This window comes from Tursiops truncatus, chromosome 1 (genome assembly GCF_011762595.2).
Source record: "Tursiops truncatus isolate mTurTru1 chromosome 1, mTurTru1.mat.Y, whole genome shotgun sequence".
Taxonomy (NCBI): Eukaryota; Metazoa; Chordata; class Mammalia; order Artiodactyla; family Delphinidae; genus Tursiops; species Tursiops truncatus.
Genome location: NC_047034.1, coordinates 115,921,965 through 115,943,906, shown reverse-complemented (window position 1 = coordinate 115,943,906; position 21,942 = coordinate 115,921,965). Strand labels below are relative to the sequence as shown.

Genomic DNA, 21,942 nt, shown 5'->3' with positions numbered 1-21,942 from the left:
GATTGTGCAGGGCCTGGTCCCTCCAGTGTAGAAGCGAGATGATAAATGTTCCCTTAAGAAGGGCAGGTGGATGCTGGGTGGGGAAAGAGTGAATGAGCATGCTAGTGGTGGCGTGTGTGCCTGCATGCATCTGTGTGTGTGGACATGGGTGAATTTGTATCAGGTACTTAATAAATTTTTTAAAGTCAAAGACTGGGACTATTTTATTTACTTGCTACCAGGGAAAGTATTTTACTTTACATTAGCTAGAAGTATTTAAAACTCATTCTTCCTTTTCTACTTCTACTCATTTTCCTTTTTCCTTACAGAGTTTATTCTTATTTTTTTCTAGCCTATCTGAACTTTAAAAATAAAATGTTTATGTTGGCTGTGCAGATGATGTCTGTAATTGAAAAAAGTGATACTCTTTTCTAGCTCCTTTAAGAGAAATATAAAATTTGCATATAATAGATCCTTGCTACACACGACACGAAGTTAAAGCTGAGATGATCCTATAGAAAGCAAGTGTTTTAAAATGTTTCTCCCAACCTGTTTGTATTTGGAAAAGTAAAGAGATTTGCATAAATGATGTGGGCCTGTGGCAGTTATGCAAATGAACTTGCAAATGAGAGTAAAGGGGATTTAGAGATGGTAGTGCTCTTAAACTCAGGTAGTATTTGTTAGGAAAGTAATATGAAATATCTCTATTCAATTGAGAAGTTTTAAAATTGTATACTGTATAAATATTATAAGATTCAGGAACTAGGGTATCAGTTGCTGGATCTTGAGCTTTAGGAGAATCATACTTTTCAAAGGTGAGAACTTAAAGCAGTGCTTAATTTTAGAACTTAATTTTGGGCATAGGTCTTATAGCTACTTAAGTATAAATTGGGCATAATTAAATAAATCATATTTAATAATAAATCTTTTGTTATTAAAATATACAGATATACAAGGAAGAGTGCTGGGCAATGGTACAAGTAATTATAAATGAATTAAGAGAGTTCTTTTTTTATAGATTTATTTAATTAAATTTTTGGCTGTGTTGGGTCTTCGTTGCTGCGCGCAGGTTTTTTCTAGTTGTGGCGAGTTGGGGGTTACTCTTCATTGCGGTGCACAGCCTTCTCATTGCAATGGCTTCTCTCGTTGCTGGGCACAGGCTCTAGGCGTGCAGGCTTCAGTAGTTGTGGCACGCGGGCTTCAGTAGTTGTGGCTCATGGGCTCTAGAGCGCAGGCTCAGTAGTTGTGACACATGGACTTCGTTGCTTCACGGCATGTGGGATCTTCCTGGACCAGGGGTCGAACCCATGTACCCTGCATTGGCAGGCAGATTCTTAACCACTGCGACAACAGGGAAGCCCAATAAAGTTCTTTAAAGATCAATTTTCTTTCACTCTGACAAATTCAGAGCACTAAACATTCCTCACAAATTCCTTGTAAATTAACTAGTAATCCCTTTATAAAGTTAATTAATCAAATTCCTCCAATGGCATAAAAATCATTATTATTATACATGATTAGCAACGTGATTAGTCACCTAGGGAGGTAAAGTTTAAGGAAAGTAATTATTTTGAGAATGTGAACCATTGTTGAATTAGGAATTTCTCTCATTATTCAGATCTGATTAGCATGAGATATAACTCACAAATATGACACTGATTCAACAGACAAATGAATATATTTACTTGTTTGTATTCCAAGCATTTCTTAGCTTTCAGAAATGTTGTCTTAATGCAAATTACATTGATATCACGTTATATTCGAGTTAATATGTTTTTGTTAGAAAACTTAAAAAGTAATATGGCAATAAAATGACTAAAACCCAAAACACTATCCTCAAAAAAGGATTGGGATGTATTTACCATTTGAAAATGGAAAACAATTCAAATGGGTTTATGTAGAAGTAACCCTGAAGGGGATAGTGCTTCATTTGGTTGTAAAGTTGTGAACTATTTCACAACCAACCCAATGCCAGCCAACGTGGCTTGCCTTGGAATGTTACCCAATGGGGAAAATGGTTTCTGGAAGATTTTGAGTCCTGTAAGACCCTAGATGGGATTGACCTAACTTAAAGGAAAGTTGTGTCATATAAGTTTCTTCATGAATATTTAAGGCCATTGTGTAAATTGTATACGGAACTACACTATTTTCTGAAGATACCAACTTAGGAGTTTGGAGATCATCCCAGCAACTTCAGAATTTTAGGATTTCTAATTTATAAAGAGATCCAGAGGTGGGGGGGGGGCCTTCAAGATGGCAGAGGCGTAACACTTGGAGATAATCTTCCTCCCCCAAAATACATCAAAAATACATCTACATGTGGAACAACTCCTCAAGAGCACTTACTGAATGCTGGCAGAAGACTTCAGACTTCCCAAAAGGCAAGAAACTCCCCACGTACCTGGGTAGGGCAAAAGAAAAAAGAAAAAACAGAGGCAAAAGAATAAGGATGGAACCTGCAACTCTGGGAGGGAGATGTGAAGGAGGAAAGGTTTTCACACACTAGGAAGACCTTTTACTGGTGGAGACGGTGGGGGGCGGTGGGTGGGGGGGAAGATTCGGAGCCACAGAGGAGAGCACAGCAACAGGGGTGCGGAGGGCAAAGCGGAGAGATTCCTGCACAGAGGATCAGTGCTGACCAGCACTCACCAGCCCGAGAGGCTTGTCTGCTTACACACTGGGGCAGGTGGGGGCTGGGAGCTGAGGCTCAGGCTCTGGAGGTCAGATCCCAGGGAGAGGACTGGGGTTGACTGTGTGAACACAGCCTGAAGGGGGCTAGTGCACCATAGCTAGCAGGAAGGGAGTCTGGGAAAAAGTCTGGACCTGCCTAAGAGGCAAGAGACCATTGTTTCAGGGTGTGCGAGGAGAAGGGGATTCCTTCCCTGTCTGCCCACAGAAGGCAGAGAACTGCCTAAACAAGCTCCAGAGATGCGCGCGAGCCGCGGCTATCAGCGCAGACCCCAGAGACGGGCATGAAACGCTAAGGCTGCTGCTGCCGCCACCAAGAAGCCTGTGTGCGAGCACAGGTCACTATCCACACCTCCCCTCCCGGGAGCCTGTGCAGCCTGCCACTGCCAGGGTCCTGTGATCCAGGGACAACTGCCCTGGAAGAACACACAGTGCACCTCAGGCTGTTGCAACATCATGGTGGTCTCTGCTGCCACAGGCTCGCGCTGCATTCCAATTATAACTACTGTACCCCTCCGTCCCCCTGGCCTGAGTGAACCAGAGACCCCTAATCAGCCGCTTCTTTAACCCCCTCCTGTATGGGTGGAAACAGAAGCCTGAGGGCGACCTGCACGCAGAGGTGGGGCCAAAACCAAAGCTGAACCCCAGGAGCTGTGCGAACAAAGAAGAGAAAGGGAAATTTCTCTGTGCAGCATCAGGAGCAGTGGATTAAATCTCCACAGTCAACTTGATGTACCCTGCATCTGTGGAATACCTGAATAGACAACGAATCAACCCAGAACTGAAGCGGTGGACTTTGGGAGCAGCTGTAGACTTGGGGTTTGCTGTCTGCAACTGACTTGTTTCTGATTTTTATGTTTATCTTAGTATAGGTTTTGGCACTTGTTATCATTGGTGGATTTGTTTATTGGTTTGGTTGCTCTCTTCTTTTTCTAATTACTTTTAAATTTTTTTATTTTAATTTTTAAATTTTAATTATTTTATTTTATTTTTATTTTCTTTCTTTATTTCTCCCTTTTCTTCTGAGCCATGTGGCTGACAGGGTCTTGGTGCTCCAGCCTGGTGTCAGGCCTGAGCTTGTGAGGTGGGAGAGCCGAGTTGAGGACATTGGACCACCAGAACCCTTCCAGCCTCACGTAATATCAGTCAGCGAGAGCTCTCCCAGAGATCTCCTTCTCAACACTAAGACCTAATTCCACCAATGGCCAGCAAGCTCCAGTGCTGGATGCCCCATGCCAAACAACTAGCAAGACAGCAACACAACCCCACCCATTGGCAGAGAGGCTACCTAAAATCATACTAAGTCAAGACACCCAAAACTGGATGCAACCCTGCCCAAAAGAAAGACAAGATCCAGCCCCACCCACCAGAATACGGGCACCAGTGCCTCCGTCAGGAAGCCTACACAAGCCACTGAACCAACCTTACCCACTGGGGGCAGACACCAAAAACAATGAGAACTATGAACGTGCAGCCTGTGAAAAGGAGGCCTCAAACACAGTAAGTTAAGCAAAATGAGAAGAGAGAGAAATATGCAGCAGATGAAGGAGCAAGGTAAAAAACCCGCCAAACCAAACAAATGAAGAGGAAATAGGCAGTCTACCTGAAAAAGAATTCAGAATAATGATAGTAAAGATGATCCAAAATCTTGGAAATAGAATGGAGAAAATACAAGAAACGTTTAACAAGGACTTAGAAGAACTAAAGAGCAAGCAAACAGTGATGAACAACACAATAAATGAAATTAAAAATTCACTAGAAGGAATCAGTAGCAGAATAACTGTGGCAGAAGAATGGATAAGCGACCTGGAAGATAAAATAGTGGAAATAACTACTGCAGAGCAGAATAAAGAAAAAAGAATGAAAAGAATTGAGGACAGTCTCAGAGACTTGTGGGAAAACATTAAATGCACCAACATTTGAATTATAGGGGTCCCAGAAGAAGAAGAGGAAAAGAAAGGATCTGAGAAAATATTTGTAGAGATTATAGTTGAAAACTTCCCTAACATGGGAAAGGAAATAGTCAATCAAGTCCAGGAAGTTCAGAGAGTCCCATACAGGATAAATCCAAGGAGAAACACGCCAAGACACATATTAATCAAACTATCAAAAATTAAATACAAAGAAAAATATTAAAAGCAGCAAGGGAAAAGCAGCAAATAACATACAAGGGAGTTCCCATAAGGTTAACAGTTGATCTTTCAGCAGAAACTCTGCAAGCCAGAAGGAAGTAGCAAGACATATTTAAAGTGATGAAAAGGAAAAACCTACACCCAAGATTACTCTACCCAGCAGGGATCTCATTCAGATTCAACGGAGAAATTAAAACCTTTACAGACAAGCAAAAGATAAGAGAATTCAGCACCAAGAAACCAGCTGTACAACAAATGCTAAAGAGACTTCTCTAGGCAGGAAACACAAGAAAAGGAAATGACCTACAAAAACAAACCCAAAACAATGAACAAAAGGGTAATAGGAACACACATATTGATAATTACCTTAAATGTGAATTGATTAAATGCTCCAGCCAAAAGACATAGACTGGCTGAAGGATACAAAAACAAGACCTGTATATATGCTGTCTGTAAGAGATCCACTTCAGACCCAGGGACACATACAGACTGAAAGTGAGGGGATGGAAAAAGATATTCCATACAAATGGAAATGCAAAGAAAGCTGGGGTAGCAATTCTCATATCAGACAAAATAGACTTTAAAACAAAGACTATTACAAGAGACAAAGAAGGACACTACATAATGATCAAGGGATCAATCCAAGAAGAAGATATAACAGTTGTAAATATTTATGTACCCAACATAGGAGCACCTGAATACATAAGACGAATGCTAACAGCCATAAAACGGGAAATTGACAGTAACACAATCATAGTAGGGTACTTTAACACCCCACTTTCACCAATGGACAGATTATCCAAAAGGAAAATAAATAAGGAAACACAAGCTTTAAATGACACATTAAAGAAGATGGACTTAATTAATATTTGTAGGACATTCCATCCAAAAACAACAGAATACACTTTCTTCTCAAGGACTCATGGAACATTCTCCAGGATAGATCATATCTTAGGTCACAAATCAAGCCTTGATAAATTTAAGAAAATTGAAATCATATCAAGTATCTTTTCTGAACACAACGCTATGAGACTGGATATCAATTACAGGAAAAAACTGTAAAAAATACAAGCACATGGAGGCTAACAATATGCTACTAAATAACCAAAAGGTCACCAAAGATATCAAAGAGGAAATAAAAAAATACCTGAAAAAATTACAATGAAAACACAATGACCCAAAACCTATGGGATGTAACAAAAGCAGTTCTAAAAGGGAAGTTTATAGCAATACAATCCTACCTAAAGAAAGATCTCAAATAAACAACCTAACCTTACACCTAAAGCAATTAGAGAAAGAAGAACAAAAATACCCCAGTTAGCAGAAGGAAAGAAATCATAAAGATCAGATCAGAAGTAAATGAAAAAGAAATGAAGGGAACAATATCAAAGATCAGGAAAGCTAAAAGCTGGTTCTTTGAGAAGATAAACAAAATTGATAAACCATTAGCCAGACTCATCAAGAAAAAAAGGGAGAAGACTCAAATCGACAGAATTAGAAATAAAAAAGGAGAAGTAACAACTGACACTGCTGAAATACAAAGAATCATGAGGGATTACTACAAGCAGCTATATGCCAATAAAATGGGCAACCTGGAAGAAATGGACAAATTTTTAGAAAAGCACAACCTTCTGAGACTGAACCAGGAAGAAATAGAAAACATAAACAGACCAATCACAAGCACTGAAATTGAAACTGTGATTAAAAATCTTCCAACATACAAAAGGCCAGGACCAGATGGCTTCACAGGCGAATTCTTTCAAATATTTAGAGAAGAGCTAACACCTATCTTTCTCAAACTCTTCCAAAATATAGCAGAGGGAGGAACACTCCCAAACTCATTCTATGAGGCCACCATCACCCTGATACCAAAACCAGACAAATATGTCACAAAGAAAGAAAATTACAGGCCAATATCACTGATGAACATAGATGCAAAAATCCTCAACAAAATACTAGCAAACAGAATCCAACAGCACATTAAAAGGATCAAAACACCATGATCAAGTGGGGTGTATCCCAGGAATGCAAGGATTCTTCAATATACCCAAATCATTCAATGTGATATACCATATTAAAAAACTGAAGGATAAAAACCCTATTATCATCTCAATAGATGCAGAAAAAGCTTTCAACTAAATTCAACAGCAATTTATGATAAAAACCCTCCAGAAAGTAGGCATAGAGGGAACTTACCTCAACATAATAAAGACCATATGTGAGAAACCCACAGCCAACATTGTTCTCAGTGGTGAAAACCTGAAACCATTTCCTCTAAAATCAAGAACAAGACAAGTTTGCCCACTCTCACCACTATTATTCAACATAGTTTTGGAAGTTTTAGCCACAGCAATCAGAAAAGAAAAAGAAATAAAAGGAATTCAAATTGCAAAAGAATTAAAGCTGTCAGTGTTTGAAGATGACATGATACTATACATAGAGAATCCTAAAGACGCTACCAGAAAACTACTAGAGCTAATCAATGAATTTGGTAAAGTAGCAGGATACACAATTAATGCACAGAAATCTTATGCATTCCTATACACTAATGATGAAAAATCTGAAAGAGAAATTAAGAAAACACTCCCATTTGCCATTGCAACAAAAAGAGCAAAATACCTAGCAATAAACCTACCTAAGGAGACAAAAGAACAGTATGCAGAAAACTATAAGACACTGATGAAAGAAATTAAAGATGATACAAACAGATGGAGTGATATACCGTGTTCTTGGATTGGAAGAATCAACATTGTGGAAATGACGCTACTACTCAAAGCAGTCTAGAGACTCAATGCAATCCCTATCAAATGACCAGTGGCATTTTTCACAGAACTAGAACAAAAAATTTCACAATTTGTATGGAAACACAAAAGACCCCAAATAGCCAAAGCAATCTTGAGAAAGAAAAACGGAGCTGGAGGAATCAGGCTTCTGGACTTCAGAGTATACTACAAAGCTACAGTAATCAAGACAGTATGGTACTTGCACAGAAACAGAAATATAGATCAATGGAATAGGATAGAAAGCCCAGAGAGAAACCCACCCATATGGTCACCTTATTTTTGATAAAGGAGGCAAGAATATACAATGGAGAAAAGACAGCCTCTTAAGTGGTGCTGGGAAAACTGGACAGGTACATGTAAAAGAATGAGATTAGGGCTTCCCTGGTGGTGCAGTGGTTGGAAGTCCACCTGCCAATGCAGGGGATACGGGTTCGTGCCCCGGTCTGGGAAGATCCCACATGCCGTGGAGCGGCTGGGCCCGTGAGCCATGGCTGCTGAGCCTGTGCGTCCGGAGCCTGCGTGTCTGGAGCCTGTGCTCCGCAACGGGAGAGGCCGCAACAGTGAGAGGCCTGCGTACCGCAAAAAAAAAAAAAAAGTGAGATTAGAACCCTCCCTAACACCATACACAAAAATAAACAGAAAATGGATTAAAGACCTAAATGTAAGGCCAGACACTATAAAACTCTTAGGAAAACGTAAGCAGAATGCTCTATGACATAAGTCACAGCAAGATCCTTTTTGACCCACCTCCTAGAGAAATGGAAATAAAAACAGAAATAAACAAATGGGACCTAATGAAACTTAAAGGCTTTTGCACAGCAAAGGAAACCATAAGCAAGATGAAAAAACAACCCTCAGAATGGGAGTAAATACTTGCAAATGAAGCAACTGACAAAGGATTAATCTCCAAAATATACAAGCATTTCATGCGGCTCAATATCAAAAAAACAAATAAACCAATCCGAAAATGGGCAGAAGACGTAAATAGACATTTCTCCAAAGAAGATATACAGATTGCCAACAAACACATGAAAGGATGATCAACATCACTAATCATTAGAGAAATGCAAATCAAAACTACAATTGAGGTATCACCTCACACCAGTCAGAACGGCCATCATGAAAAAATCTACAAACAATAACTGCTGGAGAGGGTGTGGAGAAAAGGGAACCCTCTTGCACTGTTGGTGGGAATGTAAATTGATACAGTCACTATGGAGAACGGTATGGCGATTCCTTAAAAAACTAAAAATACAACTACTATATGACCCAGCAATCCCACTACTGGGCATATACCCTGAGAAAACCAGAATTCAAAAAGAGTCATGTACCACAGTGTTCATTGCAGCACTATTTAGAATAGGTCGTACATGGAGGCAACCTAAGTGTTCATCAACAGATAAATGGATAAAGAAGATGTGGCACATATATACAGCCATAAAAAGAAATGAAATTGAGTTATTTGTAGTGAGGTGGATGGACCTAGAGTCTGTCATACAGAGTGAAGTTAAGCCAGAAAGAGAAAATACTATATGCTAAAACATATATATGAAATCTAAAAAAAAAGAAAAAGGGGGGCTTCCCTGGTGGCGCAGTGGTTGAGAGTCCACCTGCCGATGCAGGGGACACGGGTTCGTGCCCCGGTCTGGGAGGATCCCACATGCCGCGGAGCGGCTGCGCCCATGAGCCATGGCCGCTGAGCCTGCGCGTCCGGAGCCTGTGCTCTGCAATGGGAGAGGCCACAACAGTGAGAGGCCTGCATACCGCAAAAAAAAAAAAAAAAAAAAAAAAAAAAAAAGAAAAAGGTTCTGAAGAACCTAGGGGCAGGACAGTAATAAAGACGCAGACATAGAGAATGGACCTGAGGGCATGGGGCGGGGGAAGGGTAAGCTGGGACAGAGAGAGAGAGTAGCATTGACATATACACTACCAAATGTAAAATTGATAGCTAGTGGGAAGCAGCCACATAGCACAGGGAGATCATCTCGGAGCTTTGTGACCACCTAGAGGGGTGTGATAGGGAGGGTGGGAGGGAGAGAGACGCAAGAGGGAGGGGATATGGGGATATATATACATATAGCTGATTCACTTTGTTATACAGCAGAAACTAACACAACATTGTAAAGCAATTATACTCCAATAAAGATGTTAAAAAATTAATGTTATTGCTAATGAAGTTTATCATTTTAAAAGTAGAAATGAAAATCCTTAAAAAAAAAGATCCAGAAATATGTGGAAAGGAAATTTGAATGATAGTTTCTCAGTAGAGTTTTCCTGTAAAATCTTTTATAGGTCTTTTAAATGTATATCATAATGTTATTTAGAGGTTATTACATTTTTCCTAGGATGATTTCTTTTTTCACTGAATTCAAAACAGTGAAAGTCATCCTTCTCAGATAAAGCCAATGAAATTTTGGAAATAGATTTTTCTTAAACATTCTGTATTGCCTGTATTTTTTGATGTTTGACTAATGTGTGAGTTGCTTGAAATGGGTCGACATTTATGAAAAGTCTTAGGGAAAGTAGGTGTTAAAGACTTTACGTAGAAAGAGGTACAGTTACAGATTTAATGGTTAAATTAACAATGGTGGTCACTAACCTTTATCTAAACCCTGCTATGTGCCATTTTATAGATTTGAGAACAAGCAGATTCAGAGATGTTTGGTAACTTGCCCAGTCAGCTAACAAGGACTGAGATTTAATTCTGGGTCTTTGATACCAAGATTTTTCACCTTAAGTAGTACCTTATAGCTAAAAGTTATGTTTAAGTATTTAAAAACTTAGTGGAAAATACAGATTGACCTGTATCACCAATATAAGTTTGTCATTAATAATGATGTGAAAGTTGTTTAGTAGTGGTAATAATATAAAGATATTCTCAGTATGGCCACTAGATGTCAGCACTTAGCTGCTATATGTGGTGTAACAATTCTACATTTTAGTGGAATATTTTTTGCCAGGTTGTATTCAGGTGCTGAATATTATTGCGGCATACTGCAGATCTATTATAGTTAACATATTAAAAGGATTTTAGTAGCTGTCACTATGTTAATGTAATAAAACTTTTTAAAAAGTATTTCATTTTGCTAAAGTTTCTTTTGCTTTTCTCTTTTTTTTCATAAATTTATTTATTTACTTATTTTTGGCTGCGTTGGGTCTTTGTTGCTGCGCACAGGCTTTCTCTAGTTGCGATGAGCAGGGGCTACTCTTCCTTGCGGTCTGCAGGCTTCTCATTGCCGTGGCTTCTCTTGTTGCGGAGCACGGGCTCTGAGCGCACAGGTTTCAGTAGCTGTGGCACGTGGGCTCAGTAGTTGTGGCTCGTGGGCTCTAGAGCGCAGGCTTAGTAGTTGTGGTGCACGGGCTTAGTTGCTGTGTGGCATGTGGGATCTTCCTGGACCAGGGCTTGAACCCGTGTCCCCTGCATTGGCAGGTGGATTCTTAACCACTGAGCCACCAGGGAAGCCCTCTTTTGCTTTTGTCTTAAATCAGAGGTTCAATCTTTCACCAAAACGGATACAATAATACCATTTATTTCTCCTGTAAAAAATATTTAAAATCTATGTTTATACTTTATGAGTTAGCAATTCATAACATGTTCAGAGCATGCTCCATTCTTAATTTCTTTTAAAATACATAAGCAAATTATGGATTTTGGAAAGATCTCTGGAGCACTGTATTACATACAGTATTTCCAGCATAACTATGAAGCTGCCTAATTGGTACTTTTGTTTCTTCTACAAGACCCGTGTTTCCTTGAAGGGAGATAACTTACTCAGTTTTTAATCTCAGCTCCTACCACAGTGCCTCTCCCAGAGTAAATCCTTGGTAAATGTTTATTGACCGAATGTCTGTTAAGAGGCACAAAAATAGTGAATTCACAGGGAGTATGGAGTCCTAATATCATTTTTGAAGCTTTAGCCCTTGGGCAAATTATTTAACTTTGAATCATAATTTCTGTATCTTTGTAAAAGGGTATGATAAAAAACAACCTTACTGGGTTGGCAAGGCATTAAATTAAATATATATAAAGTTTCTATCACATCATAAATAATAGGTATAGCTATTATCATTCTTAGCAATGATTACTAACAATTATTGCCAGTAATAATGGTAGTGGTGTAGTAGAGGTAGAAACATATAGGAGGTCTGAGCAGTTCTGGGGCTGTGTTTAGTGTATTGGAGGTTTTCTTCTCTGCTGTGCCAGCATGAGTGAGATTATATAGTTTGGACTGTAAGGTTATTGTCTGGGTATCTTAAGCCATCATTTTTCTCAATTTGTGACTAAGGAACCCAAACCAGAGATTGCGAGTCAGAGTCGGCCAGGTCCAGGATATGTTGTTCCTGGGCTCAGGGCGCTAGCCAGTACTGCTGACTTCCTGAGGTGCCAAAAAACATGCACCAAGTTGTTTCTTTCAGCCAATGTGTGTGTGTGTGTGTGTGTGTGTGTGTGTGTGTGAGAGAGAGAGAGAGAGAGAGAGAGAGAGAGAGAGAGAGAGGGAGGTTGTTTGATTCAGTGTCCATTAGTGAACATCTGATCCTGGTCATCGTTTCCTCCAGCATTTAAGAGCATCAGTCATCTGCACTGTTAATTTCTGCTTCTGAATTGTCTGTAGGTTTTCTCATATCTTTTATTTGTGTGCATCTTATTTCTTCCTCAAAGAAGAAATATCACCCTCATGTCAGTATGATCTTTAGGTAACTGTCTCAATAAATTCTGTCTGTAGGCCCTATGAGAACTATTTAGAATTGGAGTCTAAGCAAACTTCTGAACTTGAGTCCTACTTTTGCAAAAGTTTTGGCTGCTCTTCTTTCACATCCTGGCTACAGGATCAGAGTTCTGGGCTTCACTTTCTTGAGTGCATGCTAACTGTGCGGGTACAAAAATTATTTAAGTGTAATTACAAGGACTCTTTCTGGACCTACCCAGCTACCAGCATTTACTGTACATAAGACACTGAACTAGTTTTCCCTGGGCATAAAAGACTGAGTAAGCTATTCAAGATCTGTTGGGAGTTTATTCTCTGATAGAGGCAATATGTAGATGAAAATAATGACAACACAGAACAATGTTAAATGTGCACCGTAAGGCCTTATGCCTCAGAGTGTGGTCTGGGGACTGGCATTACCTGGGGGTTGTTGGAAATGCAGAATCTCAGGCTTTGCTGCAGAGCTACTGGACCAGAATCTGCACTTTGCCGAGATCTCAGCCAATATGTTTGCATACTCAAGTATGAAGAGCACTGGTAGAAGGCTTTAGGGAATGCAGATGTCACTTCCAGTTGGGGACACAGGATTTCATGGAGGAAGGAGCCTTGAAGGAGAGAAAGGATTTTTTTTTTTTTTTTTTTTGTAGTACGTGGGCCTCTCACTGTTGTGGCCTCTCCCGTTGTGGAGCACAGGCTCTGGACGCGCAGGCTCAGCGGCCATGGCTCACGGGCCTAGCCACTCCGCGGCATGTGGGATCTTCCTGGACCAGGGCTCGAACCTGTGTCCCCTGCATTGGCAGATGGATTCTTAACCACTGTGCCACCACGGAAGCCCTGTGTTCATGTCTTTACCTCTATAGTTTTTAATCTCTCTTTTGAAAAAAAAAATATTTCACTGATCTCTACAATTCTAATTTAGCAGCAATCATTCTAGTTTTCTCCCTTTTCCAATTTATCTTTCTCTGACTGACAAAACGTGGTTCCCACTATTCGGTGGATATACATGTATGTGATGCATGCCCTTGTATGTAACCAATCTCTCATCAGTGTGCCTGCTGTCCTCTTCTCCCCCACCCCATGCCCTCCTTACCACACCTGGACTCTCCACCCTACACCAACCTGTCCAGCTATGTGGAAGCCCTCCTCACCTTTACTAGGGCTTTGACTCCTGCCCCAGGTCACCCCATCCACATCCCACTTCTGCTCTGATTGTGGTGCCCTTCTATTGGCCACATCTCCTGCCTTCCCCTTAGCCTACCTGTGTTAGTACTAAGCTGTTCGAGGTGAGGAACAGTTCTTAAATGCTCTCCAGAGCCCTAGTGGATTTTAGCTGGAAAGACCAGACCTCTTGGCTCATTCAGAGAAGTCATACAACCTTTGATTTGTTTAACCTTAACTTGGGAGGGAAAAAGAGGCTGGGCTTTGGTGTTTCTGTTTTACCTGGGTTTTTTTCACCCAAGTCCCAAATCACATCCACACTGTCTCTTCCTGGTAGCTAGTGCTTATAGGGGGCTGAGAAAAAAAACCAGCTGAGCCTTATGGGCTCCCAGCCAGGAGGGACAAGTCCCAGGGGAGTGTGTACTCCTGAAGATGCTGGTTCCCCAGACATAAAATATGGGATCCAGGCAACTTATTAGAAAAACAGAACAAGGGCACCATCTTTGCTTTCTATCCCAAACTGGAAAGGGGCTCAAAAAAAGTTTCCTTGATTCCACGAGGAGACAGATTTCCTCCCCTTCTCCCTAGCTTGATTGCCCCGTTGCAAACTGTTATCCTTTGTCTTTTTTATAGTTGGGGGTGGGGAGTGGAAGAGGGGACGGAGAAAGCTAGTGACTGTGGGGGGTGGGGAGCAGATGTACTCTGGGTCTCCCGTCAGGCTTAGCCACAGGAGCCCTTGCTCCACCCATAGGGACACCAGAGGCTCCCACCTGATGAGCTCCAAGATGGAGGAGAAGACAGGGGTAGAAGATGCAAACCAGGGTGCCAAAGACAGATTGTTTAAAACATCTTTGCTACCTTGATGTGTAATGATAGAGAGTAACTTATTTTAATTTGTACTAGAAGTATGTATCTATGCATGTTCCTTTTATTAAAAATTTTTTTGAATGAATGAATGACTTTTATTATTTAAACTCTTTAATGCTAAATACACATGCATACAGAAAAATGAACAAGTTATAAGTATACAACACAAAATTCTCACAATGTGAACACTTATTTAACTGCCACTCATGTCAAGAAATAAAACTCTGCCAGTACTCAAAAGCCCTCTTTATGCTTTCTCCCAATTATTGCCTGTTCCCTCCTCTCCAAAAGTAACCACTTTCCCAACTTAGCCATAAATTTGTTTTGCCAGTTTTTTTATCTTTATGTAAATGGAATAATATAGTATGATTCCTTTGTGTCCGGCTTCTTTTGCTTAATGTCACATTTGGGAGATTTGAGAATGTTCTGGTATATTAGCTGTGGTTTTTTCACTTTCATTGCTGTGTATAAGTTCATTGTATGATTATACTATGTTTATTTAGTTTCCTACTGATAGATACCTGGGGTCTTCCTGGGTTGGGGCTGTTGTGAATAATACTGCCTATGAACCTTATTGCCCATGGATTTTGGTGCACATAGACGTGCATCTCCTTCTAGAATATCTATGGGAATAGACTTATGCATGTTACTTTTAGAAAGTATTTTGCCTTGGTGTCATTTTTCTCAGTCTTCTGATGCTAATTAATCTTTAAAAATTATTTTTGATAGCTACTACAATGTTTGAAGCTGGAAAGGACAAAGGTAATCCGGATGAATTTGCTGTGGCACTTGATGAAACCCTTGGAGACTTTGCGTTCCCAGATGAGTTTGTCTTTGATGTTTGGGGAGTCATTGGTGATGCCAAATGAGGATGATTATGATGTGAATGATCGTCTCTGGAGGAATGAAAAAAAAAAAGTTAAAATCTGCTTTTAGACACTGTTATGGACTCTGGCTTGTTTTATGCGTATGAATACATTCTTTTGAAATATAATTTTGATTTCTGGGCACTTTTTAATGCAGTTGCATATGTAGTATGCTTAAGATAAATTTCCTAAAACGTGATCAAATTTAATACTCATTTAAAAGCTTTTTAAAGTTAGTTTTAGAGAGTATTTCTAGATAGGTTATTTTGGTCCCCATTGACAGCCATATTTTGTTTTCCACGTATAAGTAGTTGATTGCAATCTCTTTGTAGTTCTTTTGCAAAATCTTAATGCAGTGAAAACGAGGATTGGAGTATAATTTGCCTCATAGCATCTTCATTTTGTTATACTAGCTTGAACAGGATATGTTCAGGACATGAAATACCCATTATGCCTACTAGAGGTCTAGAAACATTTTTTTTTTAAATCCACTGAATAAGGAGAGGAAGATTCCTATAGCCTGTTGATGTCTATGGCTTACTTACTCTCTTTGTAAAACAAGGATTGATTGACTTTTATTTTTTGCTTCTTTGTAATTGCTTCCTTGCTTCTTAAACTTGTTGAAATCTATTGTGTTGTGTATGTATTTGCACATGTAGAAGAAGGTGAAAAAGAGGCAGATACAGTAGAAACCACTTATATTTGATTTTTCTTTTTTTAGCAGTTCTTACAACACTATTTCTTTTCCATCCATACCTACTGTTATGTTACCCTTTAGAAGCATTCCAGGGAAAGTTTTTATAGTCTTTGTAGAACTTTTCTTTTGAAAGATGTTTACTCAGAAAATAACTATGTTTGAGAACATTTTTGAGGGTTAAAGAGCAACACTTTTTTTTTTTTTTTGGAAGAGCAACACTTTTAAGCCTCCTGAACTTAAAAGGAGATACTATAAGTAGTAGATTTCCCCCTAGTGAAAATGCAGGAGGAAGGGAAAATTGAGAAAATATATTAGCTTATTATTTTAGAGTTCTAATGCACTCTCTCTGAAACCTTACATTATTGAGAAAATTGAGGGTAAATGACTGTTTTATCACTCTTAACTTGACATTTTACAGATGTAAGAGAAATGGAAATGAATGGTTTCAACATAGATCATTTAATAAGGCAGACATGGTGTGACCAAGTGTTCTTCTAAAATGTCAGATGGAAAATGCTGCATGCTGCCGTGGTAATCAGAAATAATAACCTGTGAGGGGTGTATTCTAGGAAATCAGAAGTAATTCCCTTTTCATGCTGGGTTGATGCTTGGATAACTCTTGTTTTCTGGTGCAACTTCACTTTTGCTGCGTTCCGCTCTCTTTTTCACATAAATTTAATTCTATGAATCTTGGTATTCTTTGTCTCATTAATCTGAAACCTGCACAGAAACTGTTGCAGTCATTAACATGTAACAAAAGCAGTTTGTGGAATGTGGATTGTCTTATTGCCCTTGCCCATCATTTGGAAATAGCATTCAGCCCAGGCTGTAGTAATTTGTTGCTACTTGTTTAGTGAATTTCTTTCAGAGGTCCCCAAATACATACTAATTCTTTTTTTTTTTTTTTTGCGGTACGCGGTCCTCTCACTGCTGTGGCCTCTCCCGTTGCGGAGCACAGGCTCCGGACGCGCAGGCTCAGCGGCCATGGCTCACGGGCCAGCCGCTCCGCGGCACGTGGGATCCTGCCGGACCAGGGCACGAATCCGTGTCCCCTGCATCGGCAGGCGGACTCTCAACCACTGCGCCACCAGGGAAGCCCCCATACTAATTCTTAATATCACTTCTCATAGGATAGGAAAGTTATTGGATGACTTAAGAGGCCCACAGAAATATTTCGGTTGAAGCAAAAAATAAAATTTTTGGCACTAGATGTTAGATTTGAAATGATGAGTCATTGTTTATTATTGATGGCTGTCTGATCCTCCTTTCCTTCTGGATACGGATGAACACTGACACTTGGTGCAAATTCCCTGTGATTTGTGCAATCTCATATTCACAAAGTGGTTACCATGATCTTTCTAGAGTTTTGATGTGTAAGGTACTGACGGCCATGTACAGCTGCAACTGTAACTTGCTTGTTAGCATCAAATGAGCATAAAGGGTGTCAGCTGGGCACAGGTGTTTTACTACTAACAGTTTTCTTTTTTCTTGAAATGTCTTTCTCTGTTACCTCTACTGATAAACTGATAACAAAGTAAGTTTCTTCACTCTGTTCTCTTACCTGAAAATATATCTCTTTGTGAACTTTGTGCCTTTTGGTAAAACTCTCAGTGCACAAAAGGAACAGGGTTTCTTTTTGGATGTCACAGTCTACAAGTGGGAGCTACCCTTCTACTGCTACAATGAGACGAAGTCTTTTTTTTTTTAACTGTGCCATTTTATTGGCAACACTAAACATTTTCAGAAGACCTCTGTTGTTTTCTCTTGTTCTCTAAGAACTTTTTTTTCTCCAAGTGGAGGATGATTGTTTCATTCTTTTTAAGATTTTGATTATTTTATTCTTGATTTCCTTTCATGCAAAACAGCATCTTTCAGTGGCCACTAAGAGCACACTCTGTTTTCTTTGTGCAAAGAATGCAAAGGATGAGTGAACGTTGGGTTCAATGGGGTCTTGAGCACAGCTTGGCTCCCAGCAGGTCTACACATTCTGGTGACTACAAATGGGTACATTTTGGGTTTCTGTGATGTTTCAAAAATACAATTATATAATTATATGATGTGAAACTCTTTAAGAATTCAACTAATAGGGCTTCCCTGGTGGTGCAGTGGTTAAGAATCCACCTGCCACTGCAGGGGACACGGGTTCGAGCCCTGGTCCAGGAAGATCCCACATGCTGTGGAGCAACTAAGCCTGTGCGCCACAACTACTGAGCCTGCATGACTAGAGCCCGTGCTCCACAAGAGAAGCCACTGCAATAGGAAGCCCACATACCGCAACAAAGAGTAGCCCCCACTCGCCGCAACTAGAGAAAGCCTGCACGCAGCAACGAAGACCCAACACAGCCAAAAATAAATAAATAATTTAAAGAAAGAATTCAACTATAAAAGCTGTAATCAGTTAACCTCTGCTTGGGGCTGCTATAGCCAATAGTATAATGTGACAGATAATTAGCTAAATAGAGATAATTTTTCCACATGATGTTTAATTTGCAGTATTTCCCCCCATAACTTTAACAAATAGACATTTTCCAAGTAAAGCGCACTTTATTTGGGTCCATGTTGCTAGACCTCCATCAAGTCTAGAGAGCGCCTTCCTGGTTCCTTCAGTTATCATTGCCTTCCTAGCATAGTAGCAAAATGAATTTCACCTGCAAATGGTGTTTTTTTTCAAAGTAATGACTTTTCTAAATAGAGTACAGTTATCTGCCAGAGATGTAAAAGAGTGACCATATAATTACCATTTCACTCTGTGATACGTCTAAAACATATGGATACCAATAGTGTACCATTACCTGGAGGAAGTAATAGGTTAAAAAGACAGTTGAGTGTTTTACTCAAGCTGTGAGTGAATAGAGAGAGATAGGAGATGCTATTCAACTCACAGTCCCTCGTATTAGTGCTCTGTGTAAAATGCACATTTATTATCTTCTTGACACAGACTGAAAGAGATACCGGAGTAATGTATCATGGTTATAAACTATTTCTAAGATTGAGAAGTGTACCACTGGCACAGCCTGTCCCTACCTATTACCTGAAAACCCAGTTCTAAGAAATGATTCACGGTTATTATCTGCTAGGAGGGCGAACAAAAGTTGAGTATGACATCTTTATTTCATCGGAGACATTACATCTCTATGAGACTTATGTATAGCCATAGATATTTTCAAGCTATAGGAAGAAAAATTAAAAAAAAAATTTCTGAAAGATAGTTTTAAGTAAATGTTTTGTATTTTGAACTGTTTGTGCCATGCATATAGCATTGACTATATAGAGGTAAAATATTCTACTTTTTCATAAAGAAGTTTTTTTCTCTTTTGTAAAATCATAGCTTATACTTTAAAATGTATTTTTGAGATTGAATTTGGAAATTTATTAATATGTGAAATTACAAATTATATTTTGATACATTGTTTAAAAATGTAATATTTACTGTATTTCTACTTATAATGTATACATCTTCATGTATTGATCAAAAAGTAAATTATTTGTAAAGCTATCATAACTTTATATTTCTTATATTTAAAATAGAACTCAAATAAAAAATCGTTTTCATGGAAAAAAAAGTGATGAATGTTTCTATCGTGAAAACAATAAAAATTTGGGGTTTTAAATGTCAGACTTTTTAGTTTTGTCTAAATAAATAATGGGAATAACACATGTGATTGTCCAGGCCTTTGTGTTTTTAACATACCTTGGTATATCTTTTTCTCAACATATTTTGAAACAAGGTATAACCTCATGGTCTCTTAGTTTTAAAATCCCCAAATTATTTGCTTTGATTCAGTAAAAATACACGAGATAGGCACTGCTACAATACTCTTAAGACAAAACAGTCAGAAGCTTTCCTGTTATAAGATGGAAGTTTACCCAGGGTGACACTTTCTCCTTTATTCAACCAATTTTTATGGCAGTAATTTCCAAACAATAGTGTAAGTAAAAGACATATCAGCCCCTAGCTCTTCGGTAGTTATGCCTTTTGGGTTCATTATCTCCCTGATAGTTTGAAGGCGCTATCAGAGCTGTTAGAAATCCTTACAAATGTGCTAATTCCATGTACTGGTGGTGGGGCCCAGGAGTCTGCATTTTGACACCTCCTCCAAATGGTTCTAAATGGAAATGAATCAGGGACCTTGACTGTGAGCTCTCTGAAGGTGCTGGCCTAGTCTAGGGTGGAACAATAGATACACTCGAGCGCTCAGGATCTATCAAGGTAAACAGAGGTATAAAAGAGATCTCTAATGCAATCAGATAAGTGCTCAAATGCATGTGATGTAGTATGCGAAAAAGCCGTAAATGACAATAGGCATTTTGTTAAGTGGGCAATTTTCTAAACGTTACTTGGTATGCTAGAAGAATTTGTTATCTTAGAGAAATAGACTCCCCAAGTGGCGCACTATTGGTTAACCCATGTGATGGTTTTGCCTCAGTTTACATGCAGTGTTTGATGCTTACTGTTGATACAAGTAAATATTGGCTATTTATCTTACCCTTATTAGGTTTTTTATCCTCTTCTAGTTTTGTAGATAAAGATCCTCTGAAACAATGGTTTCTAAACATTTTCGCTTTTAGGAGAATGGAATTGACATGTGTGATAAGAAGACTGACCTCTCTCAATTAGAATAAGTTCAGTGGATGCTGTGGTTTTGATTATGAAAAAGCTAATCTTGTAAAAATGCTGCTTGAATTCTCCTTGTAGAGATTTTTCTCTTATTGAGGTCCCTTTATGCAGAGGGTAGAATGCAGAACGTAATTCATGCTTCCTTATCTTATGTGTCATCTAAAAATAAGTGAGAAATAATATTTATGATTAAAAAAGTTATACATCCAATGAATTAATTTAGCTTTGAAAAAGTGTTTTCTCTAGAAGTTAGAATTTCTACCCCCTTGTTCAGATAAGTTCTTGTAAAAATAATTTGATTCGTTTATTTAAAATTTTTTATTTATATTGCATATATATAATATACAATACTTACGTTATATATATTTATAGTGTATATATATATATATAACAAAATTTACTATTTTAACCATTTTTAAATGTACAGTTTTGTGGCATTAGGTACATTCACAATGTTGTGCAATCATTACCTCTATTTCCAGAACTTTTTTTTTTTTTTGCGGTACGCGGGCCACTCACTGTTGTGGCTTCTCCCGTTGCGGAGCACAGGCTCCGGACGCGCAGGCTCAGCGGCCATGGCTCATGGGCCCAGCCGCTCCGCGGCATGTGGGATCTTCCCGGACCGGGGCACGAACCCACGTCCCCTGCATCGGCAGGCGGACTCTCAACCACTGCGCCACCAGAGAAGCCCTATTTCCAGAACTTTTTCATCATCCAAGCAGAAGCTCTATATCCATTAAACAACAACTCCCCATTCCTCTCTCTGCCCAGCCCCTGGAAACTTCTACTTTCTGTCTCTATGAATTTTCCTGCTCTAGGTATCTCATATAAATGGAGTTATACAATATTTATCCTTTTATGTCTGGGTTATCTCAGGAAAATGATTTCAAGATTCAACCATGTTGCAACACATATCAGAATTTCATCTTATTTTAACAGAAAAGTAAACAGAAATATAAAAATGAGATAAACCAAAGATTTTCTTCCCCATAAAACAAGAGGAAAACTTCGTCTTTTGCAATGGCGCTGGAGAAAAATGAAGAAATAAAATCTTACAAACTTAAGGAATGGAGTCAAAACCATGGGAAAATTTAGGATAACAGGATAATGGGAACATTGTAGCCATCTTCCTGCAATGTCCTTCCCTCTTCACACCTTCCATTCCTTGCTCTTTCTTCTCTACCTAACCTCCATCCATGGTGCTCCTCAGGCCTCAGGCCTGGGTTCTTATCCCCTATTCTACCCTCTTCTTAGGAGACTCATCTGATCCTGTATCTTTAAACATCTTTATATTTTCAACCCCAAAATCTGTATCACCAGTTTGGGCCTCTCTTCTGAGCTCTGTACGCAGATATTCAACTGCTTCCTTGACATCTCCACTTGGTGTGTCAAAACCTTAACATGTCTAGCATGAAACATTAGATTTTTCTCAGAAGTCTTATTTTCTT

At 39.2% G+C, this 21,942-nt stretch overlaps 1 protein-coding gene across 2 annotated transcripts in view; it reads left to right on the top strand.

Moving 5' to 3' along the window:
- The window catches only part of GIPC2 (GIPC PDZ domain containing family member 2), an 85,145-nt gene extending 68,581 nt beyond the window's left edge, over window positions 1-16,564 (top strand). For both annotated transcript variants that reach the window (XM_073788025.1, XM_033864405.2), the window contains one exon: window positions 15,043-16,564. In XM_073788025.1, coding sequence (XP_073644126.1) covers window positions 15,043-15,182 — 140 coding nt within the window. In that variant the 3' untranslated portion in view covers window positions 15,183-16,564. The remainder of the gene's footprint in view (window positions 1-15,042) is intronic.
- Window positions 16,565-21,942: the final 5,378 nt, after the last annotated feature.